Source organism: Necator americanus, chromosome IV (genome assembly GCF_031761385.1).
Source record: "Necator americanus strain Aroian chromosome IV, whole genome shotgun sequence".
Lineage (NCBI taxonomy): Eukaryota > Metazoa > Nematoda > Chromadorea > Rhabditida > Ancylostomatidae > Necator > Necator americanus.
In genome coordinates, this window is record NC_087374.1 from 626818 (window position 1) to 649629 (window position 22812).

General features: G+C 39.5%; 1 protein-coding gene across 2 annotated transcripts; it reads right to left on the reverse strand.

Moving 5' to 3' along the window:
- Positions 1-333: 333 nt before the first annotated feature.
- Positions 334-21845, reverse strand: RB195_000073 (uncharacterized protein; the record flags this gene model as incomplete). 2 transcript variants are annotated; one of them, XM_064196210.1, is made up of 38 exons in its annotated part: positions 334-363; positions 552-687; positions 1151-1274; positions 1834-1947; positions 2006-2086; positions 2157-2289; positions 2401-2487; positions 2884-3020; positions 3170-3299; positions 3360-3548; positions 3615-3719; positions 3817-3896; positions 3963-4095; positions 4688-4842; positions 4932-5064; positions 5431-5609; positions 5666-5834; positions 6647-6817; positions 6914-7026; positions 7809-7919; positions 8090-8182; positions 10101-10278; positions 10539-10693; positions 10769-10943; positions 11499-11620; positions 12518-12689; positions 14471-14575; positions 14890-14937; positions 14990-15110; positions 15178-15349; positions 15991-16063; positions 16130-16259; positions 16327-16465; positions 17358-17549; positions 20528-20645; positions 20782-20828; positions 20896-20941; positions 21843-21845. In XM_064196210.1, the coding sequence occupies 38 exons, from the start codon at positions 21843-21845 to the stop codon at positions 334-336; spliced, it is 4599 nt and encodes a 1532-aa protein (XP_064052090.1). The 2 variants fall into 2 exon arrangements, with proteins under 2 accessions (XP_064052090.1, XP_064052091.1); XM_064196209.1 differs by lacking the exons at positions 334-363; positions 552-687; positions 21843-21845 and having other exon boundaries at positions 1126-1274; positions 20782-20934.
- Between the last annotated feature and the right edge of the window lie 967 nt (positions 21846-22812).

Consider the following 22812-nt stretch of genomic DNA (forward strand, 5'->3'; position numbering starts at 1 on the left):
CTTTTATATGTAGATTTATGAATATGAAATATGTTTTACTCAGAAGTTACCTGATAGGGTACAAGGTACAAAAAACTTACCAATTTATCTGCCCGGAGAGATGAAGGATTTGGTTGGGACTAAGACGGTTTCGAACCAGTTGTCGATCGTGCAGTTGCAGCGGAACCTGCGCTACACCCTTCCGGGTTCAAGCTCAAGCTAACGCCATGGGCGGAGGTACTGGTTCCCTGCCTTTGTGAATTTTCTAGCGAATGTAATTTCGGTACGCTGACAGGCAGAGTGGCTTACAGCCCGGCTGAACGCTTTCGGCGTGAGTCTCGAAATACGGACGTCTTATGTTGAGCTAAGTGAGGTCCATGTCATCTAAATACCAAATACGTAGTGTGATATAATAGTTTGGACCATTTTTCATAAAAGAAATTCCTCCATTAGTTTTTCACGATTTTCCGATCAGTGTTAACTGATGGGTCATGAGCACGCAATTAGCAACAGTATCGCTATCATGAAAAGATTACCAGAGGATAATAATGCGTAGGTAATAATGTACCAACCATCAGCTCCTTCATTTTTGTACGGTACTGGAAGCTATTTTTTCCTTGAAAATTTCCTGAAGTTAGGATTAGCTGAAGATTGTAATAGTGCACTGGCACTAAACCCTGACTACTGTTCTTGCTCATATTCGAACAACTAGAACATGATGAATGTTCGTAAATATTTCATGAGATCAAAAAGAACTACAATTAGAAATATTGGAAAATTCATTATTGGTGTACAACGTACATTTCGAACACACTCACAAGAAAACCCGTCGTGCTACCATCGTCGTCAAGCAACTAACAAGAAAATCAACGGACTAAATATATAATGGTCGACACTCGAACGTATAAAAATACAAGTTATTGAGCTTGCAATGAATAAAATATAGAACATCCATGTGGTTCAAAAACAATACGTCAATGGAACTCTCGGATGTGAACCATTTACCTCGTGAGTGAAATACAGCAGAGAGAATGTCACTCACACATGAGACGCATTATCCTACTCTGCAGTATAACTACTGTGAAGGAGAATCAGAGGTCTTGATTGAAGTGAACATACGGTTGTCTATGCAAAGAGCGAAATCATTCATGCGGACTCAAGTTTTGCGTACCGCATTCCGTTACGGTACTCTTCTGGTGCGGTGGAGGCCTGCAGGTCTTGACTTTGCCAGTCCGTGTCGCCGTTAGCGGTTCCACCTCCGCCAAGCCCTCGTATCTCCACTTCATGACCGGACACTGAATGTGGTTGCTCAAAGTAGCGATATTCAGAACAATTCCTTGGATTTTTTTCTTGAAATGAATCTTGAGAAGCCAATCTCACAGCACAAATTTAAACTTTGGCAAAACTGCTTCAATATCAACAAATATCAAAGAAACCAAAGCTATTTTGAGAATTACAAATTAAGTGGCTCCTCCAAGTTAATTTCACAGTGCGTCTTCCCCTTCACAAAATCATCATTACAGTTGACCTGCGAGAAACCTCTGTAGTTAAAGAACATATGGTGAAAGAAAACAACTGTTACTCTATCCTAAAATATGTGAAAAAGTACCAGTTCCTTCCCAACTAACTACTCCGACTGATTGCAATCTTGCACTACCACAAGTTCAATAAAAAATCATAGCGGATGAGTAGTTCGAATAAGCAATGATGGATCCATATTTTTCGTTTTTAATTTTGGGAACACACATATTAGCACTTCGAAGCTCTCTTACTCAAATTTTTAAGTTACGTTACTTGGAAGTTGGTCTTCTTACGTGTTTCCTACATTCATTTTCTATTTCCACGGAAACATACCATAAGCCGGGTTCTCGAAAGCAACTGAGGGATGTCCTCGGGCTGGTTGTTGACGTCGTACGAGTTTACCGAAAGGAGCCGGAAGATCACGCCGACGTCCCAGGTAAATTATACCTGTAAAGAAATTCTCTTAGCATTATTTGCACTGAGGACTTTCGTCAAGACCGCTTACCGATAATAACTAAACCGCAACAGATCAGAAGTAAGAAAATGAAGAACGCTGACGAACCACCGCTAGAAGAGTGTGACTTGCCTGAAAAAAAGTGACAGGGCAGTACCGATCGTTGGGTAATCAAGTAAAAGTGTGAAGATGATACACCTACCGACACTTGTCGATGAAACATCCAGAAAAACAAGTGGGCTGTGGCCAAATGCGTTTGCTGAGATAATGCCGACGTCATAAGCAGTATCTGGTTCGACGTCAAGTTCAATATAGCGCGCAACCACCTTCTCCATCTGCGCAATTACATTACGTTACTATTATTATGTTATTATTACTACATTAAACTAACGTCGTAGACTTTAACTAGACATCAAAAAACTGCGATAGTAGGACTCTGAGCCTACCTTGTACTCTCCCTCTTCATCCTTCTTTTTGTAATAAACTGCATAGTATCGATAAGCTTCGGATGGATCTGTATCGTCCCAAGTAACCTTAATAAAACGGGTTAGAATCGTGGGAGGGTTTTTTCATCTAAGAGTTGAACAAATTCGTTTGGTTTGCAATTAAAGTTTTAAGACAGAAAAGATATGGCAACAATACGTTTTGTATGGCCGTAAATTAACCCAAGATCATATCAAGCTAAAATTGGAAGTTAGAGCAAACAGAGATTGTTTTTTTTTATATAAATGGTAGTATTCGTTTTGGGAGTTTACCAATTCAATGACCGCACGAATTTGATTTTGCTCTAAAACTTTACAAACCCAAAATTCCACGCGTTCCTGCGAAAATAGATGAATTTGAGTGCAGTAAAAAGCCATCTCTTACGAATATGCCAGAAAGACACATTTGTCAATAAATAAATGGAAATAATTGCAGCTCTTTCATACCTTAAGCTTCCCTTTCTCGGGGACTTCATACTCGACATTCCTGACTGCCTGAGGGCTTCCTTCGTGCCCTTGTACAAAGCATTCCATGATCTTTACAGCGTAAGGAGTACAGTCCACGTCGGTAGAGAACGAATCTCCTGAGGAGAAAAGAACAAATCGATTAGCGCTCATATAGCCATTTTTTCAAGAAATTGATTCGGAAGTTTTGATATGGCACAGGTGGGTTCGGATGAAGAAGGTGTACTTCAAGCAACGTCCGGACAAGCAGAAGAGAACGTTTAATCACCTGAGCATAGTGGAAGACATTTGCTGGATACTCCCTGAACAGCGCAACAATCACTGTGATCGACAAAATCGGATGCACATTTCAGTAAGCTAGCAGCATACTGGGAGCAGTTACCAACAGAAGGTGGAGCCTTAAACAAATGTTTCAAGTTAAGACTCCACAAATCAAGGAAATCATACCAGATATCTACCTTTCCTATTGTACATGCTTGTAGACAGTCGCCTTCAATATGTTCATCCTCACAACATGATAAAATTAGTCGAGGATTGACCGGAAGCAGTTCACGAGAAATCACAAGCTCTGCCGTGTCCACTGAATGACTTCCATCTTTCTCCGCTATACAAGAGTAGACACCCGCATTGCCGGTAGCGTTTCTAATCTAAAATCACTACTGATTCTTTTTTGCTATCTGCAGAGAATAACCCATTAATATCAAAAATCTTACATGAAGGGTGGCTTTGTAGGTGTTCATAGCGACAACCTTCACTCGTGTTTCTCCTTTCACAGCTTTATTGTCCATTTCGAATCGAATTGCTGGTGTTGGGAATCCCTGAAACATTAAAAATGAAGGCAAAATATAAAATGATATAAATAATACCATTTCTTTATATAAAATGGAAAGAAGCTATAAAAATGTTAATGGTTACCTTGACCGTACAAGTGAGAATAGCTGACTGATCGTCAAATGCACGGACTTTTTCTCTATCCATTTTAGCAACAGGACCAACTAGAATTAAGACAATTTCAGCCAGTATAGAAAACACGAGTACAGCTTTCCGGATGATGTACTCACATCTGACCAGCAAATGTCTCATAGCAACATTCTGTCGACCGTCGGTGTCAGTGACGGCACAAGTCACTGTATCAATTGATGAGTCCGCCTCTACTTCTTCAGCCACCCAAGAAACTCCATGATCGTTACTAGCCTTAAAAAATCTTTTTTTTTTTAACTTCAGTGGAGTTGAACCTTTGTCCTCTTTTGGGAGATGTACAACCAGTATCAGTCTCTAAAGGCACAGTTAGGACAATCACAGTTTTGAAAATGTTGAAGTCAACGGAAACCAATACAACTTTTTTAAGTTCCCAAGTTCGACCTTCCTTGAATCTTGGCATCGTAGAGTTTATGGGTGTACTACTTTTTTATTTCAATGGAATGAAACGAGCGGAGTACACTCAAAAAAGATGTACTGGAACCACTCATGGGATTTTTTTTAGTGGAAGTTTTCTTTCCAAGTCATGGGACTAGTTACTGATCTAGAACGACCATGAGAAATTTCCTTCTTGTCCAGCTCTATCTTCTTCCTCTAATCAAAAGTTACCTAGTTTTTTTTGGGAAGTACTTAGGAAATTTGGAAACACTCAACATTCAAAGGCGAACAAAGAGGAATGTGCTTCCAATGAGTCATTCTTTCACATTTTACATGTCTCAATATTTGTTTTATTTAAGTTTTTTTTTTCAAGTTTTGGCCCCGGTATACTTTTAAAAAAATAGTCAACTACTTTATGTAACATACGAACCGAATGACTTCCAGCCGTAAGGTCAATGTTGAGATGACCCTTGGACACATCCACAGGTACGGAGCAGTTGATCGTAATTTTATCATTTTGCAAATAAACACCGTCAAGATGGTCCGGAGTGATCTTCACAACAGGTTCCGGGAGACCTAGCGAGTCTGGAAAAAGGAAAGGCTGACACATTGTTAGGCTGATGACACTTCACCTAGTACAACATTTATAGAAGAAATTGGAATTCAAGTCTTACCCGGTTGCGCAAGCACCGTGGCGACAGAAGAGCTTCGACTGGTCTTGCCGTTTTCGGTGGCGATTACGTACAACGAGTAAAGAGCGTCTCTTTTGAGATCGTTCATTACTACCCATGTATTGTTCGTTTGTAGCTGAAATTTTCGTCCTTTTTTTTTCTCAACAGCTACATTTAGAATACTCCAAAAAAAAATTTCTTCGCAATTCCTTATGTTTTCTTTCTGATACTATTCATAATTCAGTCGTATCAGTCATTCTTTCCAGAGCCTTGGAAACATGTGCGATCAAAGCAGCGAGGAAAGTCATGTCTCAGGCAGTCTCCTAATAGTCTAAGACCACTAACTTGAACTTAATCTAACCGCGACAAAAAAAGATCCCACATACAGTCTTGTACGACCTAGCTGTCGTTTCCCAATCACACATTGTTCACCATCATAATCATCATCATCATTGTTCAAATATTTTGTTCACTTTTGTTCCGAAAAAGTCATAATCCTCACTGTAGTCCACTGTCCAGTTTTCTCCGCTTCTACGTAATACAATGTGTATTGAACGACACCGCGTATAGCGCTCTCATCCATTCTTGCAATCACTGGATTCCAAGAGACGTTCACCCGATTGCCGTAATTCCACACGACCCTAAGTCCATCTGGCGATTTGGGACGGTCGGCGTCAGTGACTGAAATGAGAACTTAGAGAGTAGGGCTTTAGGTGGAAGTATAACAAGTATAGTACTTTTAGCAGGAAGAGTCGTGAATGTGACGTTGAACGAAGGAGGACTGCTCCCTCGGCCGTTCACTGCAGTCACTCGAGCACGGTATTCACTGCCCGGAATTAGGTTTTCCATACGATGATTCTCTGTCGTGATATCAGCCGAATTTACTAAAGCATCGTTGGAGAACACCTGAAAAAATATATTTTACTGTGATAACATAGGAAAGTAGGTGTAGAAATTCAGTTGCGAATAACGATTGATTTGAAGCACCTTCACCAAGGTACCCCTTTGTATTTCTATCTTCAAACGGCTCATGCAAATTAAATGTCGGATTAAGGTCAATTTCCTAGTTTCTCCTGAATGACAGGGGATAAGGACGACGAAGTGTGCCTTTAGCAGAGAAATATGTCCGTCGCCCCTCTCCCTGCTGAACAATAATAACTGATGGAAAAAATTCTAATTGACTCAATGTTCACTACATTCAGCTAAAATCACTTTGGGCCTGAGTCAGTACCTTTTCATTAATTTCTCTAGTGGGTAATAAAAGTGTAGTGATTAATTAAAGGCATCACCCCACGAATCTGAGGTGGTGTAGATTTCAGGTGGAGTATTCCTATACGGGATGGGAGACTACGGAGAGGAGGATGATTCCGTTTATTTCTTCCTAATTGCCGTAATAAATGGCTCGGAAGAAGCGGCGCCGCACAAGGCTGGCGCGCTCCAGTCGAACTCCCTGTAGAAAATAGTGCGCCAAAACGCCTGAAGCCGTATCTTCCGGGCCGTTTTTTACGGCAATTAGGAAGAAATGGACAGAATCACCCCCCTCTCCGTAGTCTCCCATCCCGTATACGAATATTCCACCTGAAATCTGCACCAACTGAGATTCTTGGGGTGATGCCTTTAATGTCTAACTGGAAAGACCGAGACAAGATCAAAGTATTTGAAAACAAAAACTTTTCAAAATGACCGAACGATACGATAGGACCACTGTTTCAACTCACTTCAACTTTGTATCCGACAACTCCGTAGTCAATGTCTTCCCATGTAAGCAGTGCTGAATTCGACGTGATCTCTGTAACTTTCAATCGTTCCACAGCCTTTGGAAGCCCAATATGTGGAGCCGAAAAGCACATCGACAGCTTATCCAATGAATTGAAGCATGAATCGGCCACCTTAATACATTTAACATAAAATTTGGATAAAAGAATAATTTCGTGACAAGGATTCCGAACTGAAGGAAAGGAAAACGACTTCAAGAGAAAAACTACCTGGAATGGATGACGACATCCAGTGAGACATTCCTTAGGAATTTGCTCCTTCTCGCAACAGCGAGAGTGATCGCGGCCTTCGGATGCACATTGCACCCATTTGTTAAGGTCTTCTGAAAAAAGAAAACTATGGTGTAGCCTCAGAGAAATGAAGTGTTTTTTTTTCTAAAAGAGCGTATCACGAAATTAACTATATCGGAATCCCTTTATTAATAGATAGGAGTAATGGGGTAGTCCACTAACCTGAGCTTGATCACCTCCAGTCATCACCCTCAGTATTAATCAATAAATTGTTATTCCAGAAAAAGAAGTGCGAAACGGACTTGTGTGCCTTTGCGTTAAATGGACTTCCCAACAATGCAAAGTATAATGCGATAGAACGCGGGGAATTTCGCCACCGTCCAAAATCCGCAACATCAGCTAATATAAGCAGCAGAAAATAAAACCCGCACCGTCGCAGGCGCATTGCGGATTTCCTTCGTATTAGTACCCGTAGTAAGTTGCATCGTTGGGTAGATAGGAGCATATAGAGCTATTTCATGCATCTTCTCCTGAATTGCTAGAGGGGGTTGGTCAAAAGGGGGGGGGGGGGGGTTGAATCTGCCTGCAGAGGTAACAGCCGCCCGCAATCGCGTGCTCAATAACCACCAAACAGCCGGCTGAGCGGCGCCACCCGTGCGCCTAATACTCCTGGACGACACCTCTACCCCTATCTATTTGTGAAGAGATCCAATATCGTCAATTTCGTTGTTTTTACACGTAGCGCTGGAGTAACGAAAGCAAAGTGTATGTAATGAAAAAACCTATAAGCAGCGAGAGAAAAAGGAGTTTTTGGAGTCAAGAGAAGGCTCGAGTAGTTTCCTATTTACTTCATCATTTGCTGAAATGCACTTACGTTGACATTCTACCGGAAGGGTAGCGTTGAAGTAGCAGTACGACTGGCAGTCTGGAGACACATTTTGATGCTTGCAGCATTCTTGGAAATCGTCGTTAGAATTTCCAAATTCTAAAAAAATCACGTCTGAATGAACAAGAGCTTCTCCAATTCTACACTGACGACTAAAAGACAAATTTCACATTATATATCTTACCATCCACTTGAAAACATTCATTTGAAGCCTTATTCGTCTTGAAAATAAGTCATTCTGATAGACTAATTCAAAGATTGCGCCTTACCTCTCTGGCAACAATAGGACTCATCTTCCACGTTTGTGCATTGGAATCCAAGTGGACAAGGATGGCTTGCGCTGCAGATGAACGGACGACCCTCTGATTAGATACAGATACATTAGATATTAGATATAGGAACGCCGGTATATATGCCATCACATAGGGCTGCGCACGCGGGCGAGCCGCGCCGCACATGGTTCGGGCGGGCAACGGTGTTGCTACAGCGCGCCAAGTTTAGCTTGGGCGGTCAACCTAAAACACTCCCCAAATGCGTGCTTCAACGCTTTTGGGTCGTACCTCGTTATATTGTAATGTCCAGTTTTAAGCTTTTATCCCAGTTTTGCTATATTTGTGAGTATAATGTTAACGGCGCTCTGTTTACTGAAGTGCGAAAGTTCGACTTTCCTTGAATCTTGGCATAGATTTTGCAAGTTGTCGATAGTCCAATTTAAACCACAGCCAAGATTGTTATAAAACTTTATTACAGCTCACGTTTCGGCGTCGTCGCCTTCGTCAGAGCCTGGAAAGTCAGATCGTTTGTGATCTATCCTCTCAAATGTCTCATTCAGAACAAGTCATCATTCCCTAAGATGCTACATCCAAAGTCGAAACCAAAAGTGTGCAAATCGTTGTGCTCACCTAGGTAGCCGCGTTGTCGTGTTATTAGCGGACCTCCGCGTGATAAAATCGCTCCGCTTAGCGGTTGGGGACTTGTTCTGGATGAGGCATTTGAGAGGATATATCACAAATGATCTGACATTCTAGGCTCTCACGAAGGCGACGACGCCGAAACAGTAGCCGTAATAAAGTTTGTTAACAATCTTGGCTGTTGCTTAAACTGGGCTATCGACAAGTTGCAAGCTCTGTTTCTTGTCAAAGACGAGCATATTGTTGAGATGCTTGATATACTTCTTTTCTTACATATTGTTTCCAATGCTATCGACGTTTGGTATTGGCTCGATATTTCACCTCTGTGAAACGTTCTCTGCAAATACCTGGTTTGAAGCTCCTTTGATCTGACACCTCGTTTTATTGCTATATCCAGTTGGGACTTTTGTTAGCTTTGTGGATGTAACGTTATAGACGTACCTTTCTACTGTCATCTACCTTATATCTTTTCCTTTGCTCAGGTGTTTCCTGTAAAGCTCGAATTTTCAATTGTCTGATGTTGTCATCCTCTTTCACCCCTTCTCTCCCACCTCATTCATTCACCATATGACATTTTTTTTCGACTTCGTAGGAATGCAAGCTATGTTCCAGGTCATTAGAACATTCTCTGATTCACGAACTTAAACTACATAATTCCTTGTACTTTTAGAATGTTCACGAATTCTGGTGATGTTAGTAATAATTTTAATAAGTATATACTGCACATCGTTTGTGAAGAGTTATTCGATAGTTATGATAACAGTAATGATAAAGTTTGGTAAATGTTTACGTATGTAAACGTAATAAGAATATACTGTACATCATTTGTAAGGAGCTAATAAACAGTAGTGTTAATTGCAATTGTGTACATTCTTATTATCGTTGTGCTAATGCTATTTGAAGAGCCGAAGTGGAACCCTCATCCGTATGTGTGAGAATCTCATCCACGCTCTAGCAACACCATTGCCCGCCCGAACCAGGACCGGCGCGGCTCGCACGCGTGCGGTAACCCCATATATACCGGTGTATAGTTCGGTCAATACGACATGAAACACGGACATTTGCGCAAGCGGCTGCGCTCGAAGTAGAGCGTAGCGGTTGGGATCGCGAAAGGACCCTCACTGCCACCACTCACCTCTGCAGTTCGCCATGGTCCCACCTCGATTCCAACCGCTGTCTCGACCGCACCGCTTCCGAGCGCGGTCACTTACGTAGCGGTCCGTGCTTCATGTCGTTTTGACCCAACTATATATGTGGGCATTCAAGATACAGTCCTACATCAATTAGAGAAATCTCCAGATATTGTCAATTTTAGGGGAACAATTCGAAGGAAACATAACTACAAATGTTTTATGTATAAGGAACTCACCAGATATCAACAGTGGTTCCCCTATAGCACAAACACCTCTGCTGTCCGATTTCGTGTAGAAAAGTATAGCGGTAGAAGGTAGTGATTGCCCTTTCCGCGAATTTGACCTCACCGATACCGAGTATTCGCTGTCGGGATCCAAACCGATTTCAGTATGAGGAGAAACGGCATTGTGTACCTGATAGAAGAAACGTAATGTGTTTACTTACTTGCTATTTACTTGTTTTATTAATTGAAAACGTTTCACTTTCTTCAGACACCTAAACAACTTATTGTGTGAAAGCTAAGCCACATACGATTATCTACACACATTTTCTCCGCATCCGATATGGGATGCTTTCTTTATTAAAAAGATATGATAAGATATTAAGTTCTTCAAATGAAAAAAAGAGAGAAAAAGGAAAGAACCGGCGAGCAAAAAGACATCAAACGACTAACCTCTCTGATTCTTGCTCCATGTTCGGCTTTCCTGATCATCAGGGTAAAGGTTTCGACAAGATCAGGGTTTGAGTCCGGTTCTTCCCATGTAATTACCACAGTTGATTCTGTGACTGAGGTTACGGTAACATTGACAGGCGGTGACGGGTGTGACTCTTCAAAAACGTGCATCATTCAGCAAGCAAGCAAATTTACAGAACTTCAGGGAAAATAATCTTATGGATTCTCACCGTATCCCTCCCTAAGGCATTGGTAGATTGCTTGTAAGTCGAGATTCAGGCACAGTACTGAGTGGACGCCCAAGGATTCTGTGGATCCAGCACAGATTGGAAGACAATCATTCTGAACACCTTTTCGGCGACAACATTCTGTATGATTACGACCGTCTGCCAAGCAGGGTGAGACCTGAATGTGTATGGATTACTGACTCAGGAAAATGATTTATAAAATGCTTTATCGCTGTAATTCTATGCCATAGGAACTCCCAAAGCAGTTTTTTGGACACAAGGGCACATAATTCCCGTATAAGGACTATTCTTAGCTTTCTACTGCTTTGCTTTGCTGGTAGTATCCAAGCCGTTATAAACGTTGGAGTTGAAATCTCTCTCAACTCACATTTATATAACTACAAATTTACGTGTTTTACATAGGTTTGTTTCCAAAAAAGGCCCTAAAAAAATTTATGCGCAATTTTTCGTAGTAGAAAACCAATCGGAGTCATGAAACGAACGCTTTTTTCACAACCAACACCCTTAAAAGCTCATGAGGCAACGTTTGAGCAAAAATTTTCGGAATTAAAGGCACTTGAAGCGATATTTATAGGGTCTTTATGAGAAAAAGAATTAGGAGAATGAGTGGAATCATGCTAATCTCATTGTTCTCCAGAAATTAGTTAATACTAAGATAAGATTAATACTAGGATTTCACTTTGTCTTGACCAAGTCCCAAGCAAACCCTCACTTTTGGCCATTCGACACGACACGTTGTTGCGATGGAAACAGTGGCGAACGAGTTCGGTGAGGTTTCCACAGCACACATCTTTGAACTGCAGAAGTCGGACACTCGGTTTGCTTTGCAGCATTCTGTAAAGAAAAAACTGTAACACTGGTCCATTAGTCATCAAAACAAGCATTTTATGCAATTCCAAGACTTGCTATGATGTTTATTTTTTATTGTCCATTTTAAGTTTAACTTCGCTCGTCCTCTCTCTATCCGATTTTGAAGAAGATGATCAAATAATAAGTGTATAAGTAAATATCAAATACAAATGAGCAAAGCAGCGCCCAGAAAGCTTAAAAAAGAGGTTTCCGAACACTTTCTCTGAATAATAAAAAGAGTTCTCAAAAACTCACAGCCATACCGAATAAACGAAACGAAGCAATTAAGGAAAATTCCTCAGAACTAAAAAAAAAACACTAAGATGAGATCCCAATGGAAACCGTTCTCTGGCCTTTTTCACTTCCATGAATTTTCCCTTTTTTTTCTCTCGCTTAGTTTGGTTGCAAGATGAGGTTAAGGGGTGGAACAAAAGGACAGCAGTTCCACGAATACCATCTGCAAACAAAGTTTTTTTCCGTATAGATGAAAAAAACTCATCCTTATTCATAGACCTTTATTAATATGTAGAATGGTAGGAAAGAAATCACAAGTAACACGGATGTCCAACGTTTTTTTAGGGATTGAATGAATTTCTGAAAAGAGCTATGTATCTACACTTGTTTTTTTTTGCTTTTTATGTTTGCAGTTTAATGGTTTTGTTTCAGACGGTTTTTTGGTGTCCATTCGTTCTCGGATCTGTTCAGAGGGTCTCCCTCAAACAATTTTCACTGGTCTATTAGTGTATTGCAGCGCTTTTCGCGATCAGGACGAAAATCTCGTTACTCGCTAGCTAGAGCGATACGGATGTGCTCTACTCTTCACTCCCATCTTGGGACCTTGAAAATCAAAGAAGCAACATTTTTAGTAAAAAAAAAACTCACTCATAACATCTGGAATACTTTCGTTGTTCTTCACGGTGTGAATATTTGTGCTAGCAATGGACCGTACACTAGGCACACTAGTACCGTATTCATTTCTGGAGGTTACATAGACAATGTACCGAGTCGAAGATCGTAGATCCGTGATAGTCTGACAAGTCCCAGTAGTGTTGATCTAGAAAAATACTTTTTTTTCCATGAATGGTAATCGACATCTAATTTTTGACATAATATTTGGGGTTTTTTTGAAAGATTACATATATTTTGAAAAAAAATAACTTCACATTCGTTGATAATGAGTTAGTGAAATATGACAGAAAACGTGAATTTTTCGTCTATTATCATTGGTAGACAATATAGACAATATTTTACCCTATACTATATTCTCTTCGATTTTAGTGAAAAATGGCCAACTCAATATCGTATAGTTCAAAGCAATTTATATCTAAATTCACATTCATATTTTTTAACTGAAAATGATCAGTTTGCGAGAATATGCTCGCCTTTAAAATTTACTTGATAATTCCTTAATAATAAGAGCACATAGAGAATTTTTTGAATGTATTTCATAGAAGAAGAATCGTTTTACGAAAAAAATTAAACTACCATCCTTTGGAACCTTCCTACTTTTTCTGTATTTAGCTTAAATTACATTTGCACATATGAAAAAATTAACATTTTTCCAATCTATTTTTCATCTAATCACTGAAAAAGGTCTGGAAAGACAATCAGGAGTTTGATAGAGAAAATCCTTCCTTATCATCTGCTTAGAACCGAACCTCTTTACGTCAAATATGACTCGAGTTTTAGACATAATTCAAGATCCCAAAGATTCCGGTTCAACGGGGGATCGAACCTTTGAGGTCATTTTCATCGAACATTATTCCATCCCAATTTTTCACACTACGAACGTATGTACCTCCGTTTTCTACATCGTCCTCCTTGCCTTCGTTTTCTCTGTTTTCTTCTTCCTCTTTTCCCTCCCCTCTTTCCCCCTTCTCTCTATCCCTCTTCTACTCGTTTCCCTCTCCTAATCCTCTGCGACCTCCTAACTCCTCCACCATTCCCTCTCTACTTCTCTTTTTTCAAAAATCTCAATGCACGCTTGATTCTGACTACAGTGCGCCTGAGAGTTGACGTATACCAGCCTTTTGTTTCTTCAGATTGTAGGGAAATTAACTTAATACATCGGATAGCTGCTCACCCATCCCAGATTGACCAACACCAGCCTGGGATGAGTGAGATACACAAACTACTTCGTCTCCGTCTTTTAAGACTGTACGCAGAGTTCCTGCAGGGGTAAAAACATTGTTTTCCTTAGCATAGAGAGTCTAATTTTGCCTCTAGATCCTTATCGCAGTAGAAGAACTTCCACTGTGATAAGGAGCAGAATTCTGAATGTTCGTAAACGCTAGCTTGGGATCTGCTATATGAGCATCACACAGGTGTTACAGAGCGAAAACGCCCTTGCTGATGTATAGCACTTTTTTCCTAGAAAAAAAGCTTTCTGGATAGATTTAACCCTGCTCAAAATTAGCTACTTTAAGCAACCAGGAGTGTATTACGATGTTCCCTAGAAAGTAAGTTACAATACATTTTCAATGGCTTTTCACAGTTTATTCAGTATCCTAAAGATATGAAGCAGCGAAATAGTGACGCATTAAAGAGTGACTATAAACGGGAGTCCCTGGCACCTACTACACTAAGAAAAACAACAACTAACGCCAATTATAACTTCTAAATCGGGACCGATCTGTACCGTACCCAATCAATCAATGAACTTGTAGGAAGCAGTTTCGTCTTTCACCGTTCGCCTCAACCACAACAATGATGGGTCTCACCTTGATCAATCGTGGATGACCGACCAAGTTTACGTTGATATGTGTGATTAGCGCAAGAGCGGACAAGGTCGTCCCAAGCGCGTAGATAAGACAAGAAAATTCGAAAAACAATTACTTGTTGGAAGTTGAATTCGCGGATAGTTGTTGAGTTTGTGGCCTCGTCCCGTGTCATCACAACCACCGTATCACGTTTCTTCCGAATACTGATGCTGACGGAGCCCTATAATTGCTAGGACATATTTCCAGAAAACGAAAAAGCGAGAGCGAGATGCACTTTTCTAGATCCTAACCTTCCTTAGATTCCTCTCTTAAATTAGACAAGGCCATTTCTAGCTATCAATAATATTTTATTGGGTCTTTTACTGCATTTTTATATAGGAACGGAGCGTTCCCGAACTTTACACTGCTTCTATAACCGGCAATTGCATGAGCTATCGTAGTTATTAGTTTAAATTTTCTCCTTTCTCATCATTTCAAGGAATGCTAGCGTCGCCGCGGACTCCTGCCCTGTGAACAATTCTATAAGAGTCTCACCAAAGAGTCCGAATTCTGTTCTGGAGGTGGTTGGAGATTCAAAACACTCTGAAAAAGTCGAAATTCAGCGATATTTGAAAAAGTATCGTCAGTTAATCACCTTCTCTTCCCTTCTTGTACGTTCTGTAGGTTTCTCAGTGGTCACCTCAGGATCCACATAGTCAGTGTCATCGTCCAGATCACCAAATTCCGAGTAGTCACCATTTAGAAGAGGGATTCCGCTGAAATATCCTCCGGAATGTAAACATGAACCCGTAGAGTCTACGGATACTTAGTGGTACGACTTACATATCACCTCCCATTAAGGGGAAATTTGGTATTTCTTTATAATAAACGGTGTAGTCTATGACTGGAAAGTTCTTGTTGGAGTCGTGGACCGGTGGTGGTCGCCAGCAAACGCTCAGCTTATCGTGCTCTACTGCGTTCACCATGACTTGTTCGGGCGGATCCGGGTATGGTACTGGAAAATTGTAGGATTTTTTTTTTTCGGAGTGAATGTTGGGGTTTTCATGTTGAAAGGCAGGGCTCTGTTGAATTGGAAATTCGAAGATATGTTGAGAAAATCACAACAGGGATTTTCTTGACATATTTTAGATATAAAGTCGAAATGGACCAGTCTTAACGACATTTCTTCCTTCTCAATCTTTTTTTTTCAGCACTAAGTAGTCCCGAATATGATTCAAAGCAACAAAATCAACCGAGAAGAAATCAGAGTGAAGGCTTTATTAACTAAAATAACTTAGCACACACACACACATCAACCCGAAAAAAAAACCAAGGAAACTCGTCTCCGCAAATGGCAGAAACGATAAAATAACCGCAAAACCTATGAAAAAAAGCCCCGAGAAGCGATTATTTAAGTCCCTAAACAATATGGCAGCATTAAAATTGTCTAATGCGTCTAATTCTAAGGTGACCGGCAACTAAACCGAACATATCACACCACACACATGCAACATGCACAGCAATATCCAGGAAATCCAACACTAGATGGATTCATGGCCGGCTACAGTGGTTTAGGACTCACGTTCCATGAAAATTTGTGCACAGGTACGCTATCACGAGTTCGATAATTCTCTAAAGGAGGATTGATCAACATACGATAAGCTCGATTGTAGCATTCGAAGATCTCGGGAAGATAGTACAAGCAGAGGCGATGTGATCGACGAAGCATCTTAAATAAGAGATCTTGGTTTCATTTTTCAAAAACACTACTGAAAATACGAAAAAAAAACTGTACCTTGAAGTCACCAGAGCAGAAATCATAACAGAACGAGGGCACTAATTGGGTTTTGCAACAATGTATATGGCTTCTGGTTCCGTTTTCCGTAGCACAAAATAGGAAATTTTTGTAATCATCGGTTTTGCAGCTGAAGGAGAAAAAAAAACAATTTATAGGGAGGAAGAATGTTTGCTTATACGAAATTTCAGCCGAACCTAGTAGGATCGAAGTGATGTTCGGCCATTTCGCTTGGTTTGCACATCGCACGGCACAGCGGTGAGATCCCCTTCTCCTGGCAACATTCCGAATGATCGTAGGAAATATTCTCGTGGAAGCCGCCTTTCAGTCCCGATTCTGAAATATTGCGTGTTTTGCGAGAACAGTGGAAAATTGGCAATCAAACAAGGGGAAATTTGCAGCCTAGCCGACGTACGCAATTTAAAACGCCAGATGGAACACATGTTCAGTTTCCTCTTACTTCTTAAGTGTTTATAGTTTGCTATCCAGGACGTAGTATGTAGGAATCACAACTAAGAGTAAACACCACTTAAAATTATAGGAATTGAAGGGAGGGGAAATCAGAAGCACCACAGCATCAGTTTAGCCAACAATGCAACTCTTTACATCTATAGAAACAACGAAATGAAGCTGTATAGAGTAGATTTTATTGGAGATTTCAGTGAAGAGAGTTGCTCTGTTGAATAACTTCACCAATATTCCAATTTTCGATCCCATTTCATCTGTGGATGACTCATTGGTGCTTCTGAAGAGGTCTCTGATTCGTGGATTTCGAAAAGATGATCCCCAAATTCACAACCATTCTCGAAACTACGTCTCGGATCTTATCTGCCGGGAACAAAAAAATCTCGGCGGTCGTTACCTTCAAATACTGGGATTGAAAATAGTGGTAGCGCTTAAGTTAAATAGATTTTGTTAGTTAAAGTATCGCTACATTTGAAATTCTGGGAATTTTATGATTATTCATCAGGCGATCAACCGAGGGAACATGGAATGTACAGGGAAGGTCGTTCATCCAGGATGAATCTGAGGAAGTACTTCTTTTTAAGGATAAAATATGAAAATTAGAGACTAGACAAATGTACGAAGAGTTAGATCTGCAGAAAAACAGGAGAACAGCGGTCATACAAAAAGAACCTGAATTCCCAATTCATTTCTCACGCGAAAATTCCAGAGAACCAACACATTCTAAACATTCCTGCTTGTTAACAAAAAAAAAGCTACCCACCAAGAACTTCCACTTGAAACTCTAACTGTTCGGACTGGTTGGCAATTTGACATTTGTAACGTCCTGAATCCTCGAATGTAAGATTTTTCAGGACCAATGTAAACTCTTCTTTGGAGCATGTGCAGCACTGATTGTCAACACAGGAACTACCGACCGGACAAGGCGTAGTGTCGTCGCATTGACTCGAACAGCCTAAAAAACGCAGGAATGAAAAGCCGTTTTAACGTCAAATTAAAATAAAATAACTCTTCAACATATTTTAATTAATCGTCAGTGAATATTTTCTTATATTTCCTTATTTTCAATGAACCACTGCCACCCGCGGGAGGAATTTTCAATTTCAAATTTGTAGAATAAAGATGATTTTTGACAGAAAAAAAAATTAAATTGACAGCGAGAAACACCTTGTTCTGTTTTCTTTTAAATCTCTAATAATTATTTGAAGTGAAAGTGAGCATAGACAAAACTTTTTTTTCAACGAAAAATGAACACAAAACTATTCATTTGAACTTGTTTACACCTCGCTAATTCATTTCGGCCACTCTATTCCAAGAAATGTCTGCAGTCCTTCAACTACTGGCTAAGTGTTCGTCGCTAAATGTGATTGATAGATTCATGTAATTTCGTTCACCGCCCAATGAACAATGGTTCTAGTAGGTTAGCGTCGCGTAGCTGCGACGTTTGACGGAGAACATTTCGAATAACTGGGATTCCTAAGAAATGTGTCTGCCGCCGCAGAAGACTGGCATTCGGAAAAAAAAACTGGAGCTCATTATTGAGTTTAGTCATCTTCATTTCACTTAACTACTTTTACTTATACATCTTCCTGAAAAGGTACTAGGGAAAAATTCCCCTGATATCCCTCTGAAAAAAAGCAACTAGAAAGCTAAAAATTTAATTTAACAGCAATGATATTTCAAGAAATTTTTTTTAAATACCATCCTAAAAACTTAGTAGGCGCAACCTCACTTTTTCCCAATAGTTCGGACTAAGAAAACTCCATTCTTGAAATTCTTAAGTTCTTATGGTGGTACGGATGATGCTCATTTTCTTGGAATTTATTCATTCAGTTTGTACGAAATCGTGTTTGCTGGAAAGTGCAAGCTCCAGCATTTAATTTCTCGCACGCCATTAAGGGATAATTTAAGCATGAATTTCCTGATTAGCTGCTGCTGCTGGATCTTTTTATTCATATATAAAAACGTACTAATGAGCAAATTTTGACACGTACCGCAAAAATGGAATGTATTAGAGAGGTTTATGGTCATCTGAGTTTCTGTTACCATAATAATGTGTAAAGTTTTATTAGCATAATTTTTTCCCCCTTGGAAATTTCGATAGCAATAGAATAGCGCAGGATGGTTCACTAAGATTTTCTCGAGTTGTCGGAAATTTTCAATTTTTATCCCTCCAAAGGCATCGATCCTCGTCGCATCAAAGCAGACGTCCCTAGGAAGGAATTAAATTCGAACAGTGATGTGTTGTGGTGAAAAAATCTAGAGATCCAGAGATATTAGGCGAGTTTCCCTCCAATGAATTTAGAAAAAAAGACATGCGAAGTTAATATGTTCGAAGATGAAATATTTTTGGTCTTTTCAGAAAAATTCAGAAGAAAAACGCAAAGGAGACCACGTTGTCTTCAATGTGGCACAGATCTGGATTTTCAGAGGGAAAATTAAACAATGAAAAACTTGTTTCTAAGATAAACATCGATCATTTCAAAGATTTTCAAAATAAGGGATTATATTTTCTTCGTGATGGGTCCTATGGATGAATTGAACAGTGAGCTATCTGGAACGATTCATTTTTCATAGTGTTTTTGTATAATTTGAGAGATCTGTACCGGAATTTTTCGATTAATTTGTGAGTAATTTTTATATAAACAATTGTGACGCAAGAATTTTTATAATATAATTTTTATGGAAGTGATTTTATTTCCTGTACTCATAAGTTCTCTTTGAAATTTTCTTTTCGTGAATCGGGTAGCGCCCAATGACGCTAAAATGCTCATAATCCTTCGGAAAAAGCATGTTCTTGATGTACCACTAAGGTCTGGATTCCCTAACGAAATCCTCTCAAATGTCGAGTAATGACTTTTTTATTTAAGGTTACTGTGGATAACGTGCTTTTGCCACCGGGCGATCAGAGAGTATAATGTAGAGATCGAATTTTCGAGAATATTAATTTTCTTTTGATGTACTATTGTAGTCCTATAAGTGTGATATTATAATATTTTAATGTACAGTTTCTTTTTTCGCCGGCAGTCGAATCCTTTTCTCTTAACAGAGACGCTCCTAAAGATGTAAGAAAAAAACCATAGCAATCGAAAAAGTATCATTTCAAGGAAAAAACCTCAAATGACTCAAACAACCGGCTTTATCAACTCGCTAGTGCTGCACAATTAAAACTAGCTGAGCTACCGGCATCAGCTAAAAATGAATTTAAAAGAAAAGTCTTTGCGTCATGCAATTATGGAAATACTGAGGAGAACTCTTTTTTTCGACGTACAAAAAACCTTTTAAACAATGGATAGCGAGTTTCAGACAAAGCCGCAGAAAAAAGTTACTACTATTGAGGGTGTTTCTACTTGTTGTTAGTAATGGAAAAAAAAAAACAAAATGAAGAATCAGCAATGAATTAGAGCGAAACCTAACTTTTTCACTCTCTACTCGTAGAGAAGAAAAAAACTTAGCCTTTATCAGTCAAAACTGAAGTCTGGCACTTCCACAATTTATAATAAGATATCGTATACAAAAAGAAGCTCCAAGCACATCCATTTTAAATTATACGAAAAAAAACTGGTAATTACTGTTTAGTGGTGGTCTAAGCCTTAAAAAAATTAAAGTACATAAAACAACACATTCGGACATTACAACGTAAACCGAGAACAGGTTTCCTCTTTCCTTTAGGTTTCCCCTAAGCTAAAAGATACTGCAAAATTCGAATTTTTACTCCTCGAAAATTTTTGCCAAATGTGTAAACACTTGACTTCACAAAGTGTAAGCTAAGCCATCCAATTCCTGGATTAACAGTTCGAAAATTCCAAAACTGTTCAAGAAAAAGAAATACAATGGATGTTAAATCAAAAGGAAAATCCAGAGAGTTAAACAATTTCATTTTCACTTGAAGTACTCTCAGCTCTTAAAAATCCCAATATATTCCGAACCTACCTTTCTCGAAGTCCACCTCAACCTTGTGCTGCAACTTGAAAGACTTTTCGTCAATGGATGATGACTTTACGAAACTCGTCCCGTTAAAAATAGTCGTCTCATCCTTCGACCAGATCACCTAAACAGATTCCATCGTTTTCAGGAACTTACTAAAGAAGTGGCGCTCAAACAGCACTTTTTGACAACTACACCTAACCGGTGTAACTAGGGACGGACAAAAATACTCTCTGCCACTACGCGGAAAGAGGACTTACATTCGGAGAACAAGTATTCAGAACACAGTTTAGTTGAGTGGCAAATCCTTGAATTACGGTAAGATAACCCTCGTCATCTGTAGTTAAATGCAGTTCCTCAGCTGCAACGAGTACCACGAGGAAAAGGCATCGTATGCCAGCAAGCTGGCTCATCGCCCTCCTGAAATAATAGGATATAGAATATAACAGAATACAATACATAATAGGAGTGTAGGGAATAGACGCGAGGACTGAAACATATAATTCAGAGCGATTATGTAGGATAGTTTCAAATGGAATGGATTCACGAGGACGAGGATATATTGAATCAGCTCAAAGAACCAGCCCGAAAACCACGAATAGGGGAAATTGTAAGGGGCAGAGTTGAACTGTGTGCGATGCAGATGGTAACGGAATAACGTAGTGGACAAGGTCGTATGGCCTCCTCTCTACGACGGCGATCGATATTCCATCACCATCCGAAAACAAGTTCTCCACCCAATTCCGGTGAATAGACATAGGTATGTTGAAGTCACATATCATCGCCAACGTCAACAACAGACGTCGTCAGATGACTGACATCCGTAGCCGATTTGTTTTTTGGGGACTAATGATATATACAAAGCATGTTGTGAGGAAGCGAGCTCCGGATTGGGCCCATAATTTTCTTAAGAATTTATCTTCAGTGGAAAATCCCAATTATACCAGTTACTATTAACTCATTTATTATTATTATTGTTATTATTATTATTATTATTATTATTATTATTATTACTATTATTATTATTATTACTAATGCTTTTTACCGCAGTTACGTCTCTTTCAACTCTTTAACGAGCATCAGCAGCACTATTCCTGATTTACACAAGGAAATGGCGATATTTTTGGTTAAGTTTCTAAATTTTTCGGATAATTCAATCCACAACATTAAAGCTACTGAGTTATCTGGACGTACTTTGAACATTTAGAAAACTGCGACCTCCACCGTAATCCTTATCTGGCAATTTGAATAAATTCAACGTTTTGAAGAATTCATGAGGTTGTAATAATTCAACGTGAAAAAGCACTCATAGAATACCCACCATAAAAAGTTTGCAATCTTCGAGTGCAATTAAAGTGGTGCTAGAAGTGACGGCATCATTTCTTCCTAATAAAATGTTCTAATGTGAACCCGAATGACATCACAAAAAACAATTATGTATAGCCACAATGAGAAAATAAGAAAAAGGGTTTGACCTTGATGAGCTAACACATCTAAAGAAAAACGTAACGTTGCAAAGGAAAGAGGAAAAAAGGGAAAGAAGAATGTAGAAAAGAACCAATACAAGAGCAGCAGATCCTCAACATTTATGCAAGGCAGAAAGCAGGACTGAATGTGAATGGCTTGGGAAAATGTCCGACCAGCAACAACTGTTATTGCACCCAAAAAAAAACCGAAACCTTCAGTGTGTTTATCATTCGTTTAAAGCAGTCAAATGAGTAGCTGTTGAGGTCCTATGACGAGTGCAGACAAAAAGGGCGAGCACCCGACGAAAAGCAATCCATCAGGCCATTAGATAATTGGTGAAAGGTCATGGATGATAAGCCTATGGATTTCAGCCGCTAAGCTCTGAAGAGCAGAAAGAAGCGAAGGAGATCGGACAAAGTAACACGTGAGACCTGTGAGAACAAATTGGGCAAATGAAAAAATTCCCTTTGGAACTGCATAAATTGTCCGATAAAATCGAGAAGAAAATCTAATCCAACGCTCCGGATCCACCACTCACAGGAAAATCAATTTTTCTGTTTGAAAAAAGAGGCTATTTCACAATGGACAGTGAATGAATGCTGGAGCAGCTCGAAGAGCATACGGGAAAAAAAGAAGGAATTTCCTTGCTTATGCAGTTTTCATTCAAAATATGTTCTTTATGTTTTATAGCTCTTCTAAATTACGAAAACTGAGGAATAAACGGAAGCCCGGCCTGGGCAGAGAAAAATAAGAGCAAATCCGAATGAGGTGACTATCAGCAGAATTCGAAACGAATGTTTTCAACAGAAATAGTTGTTCGACAA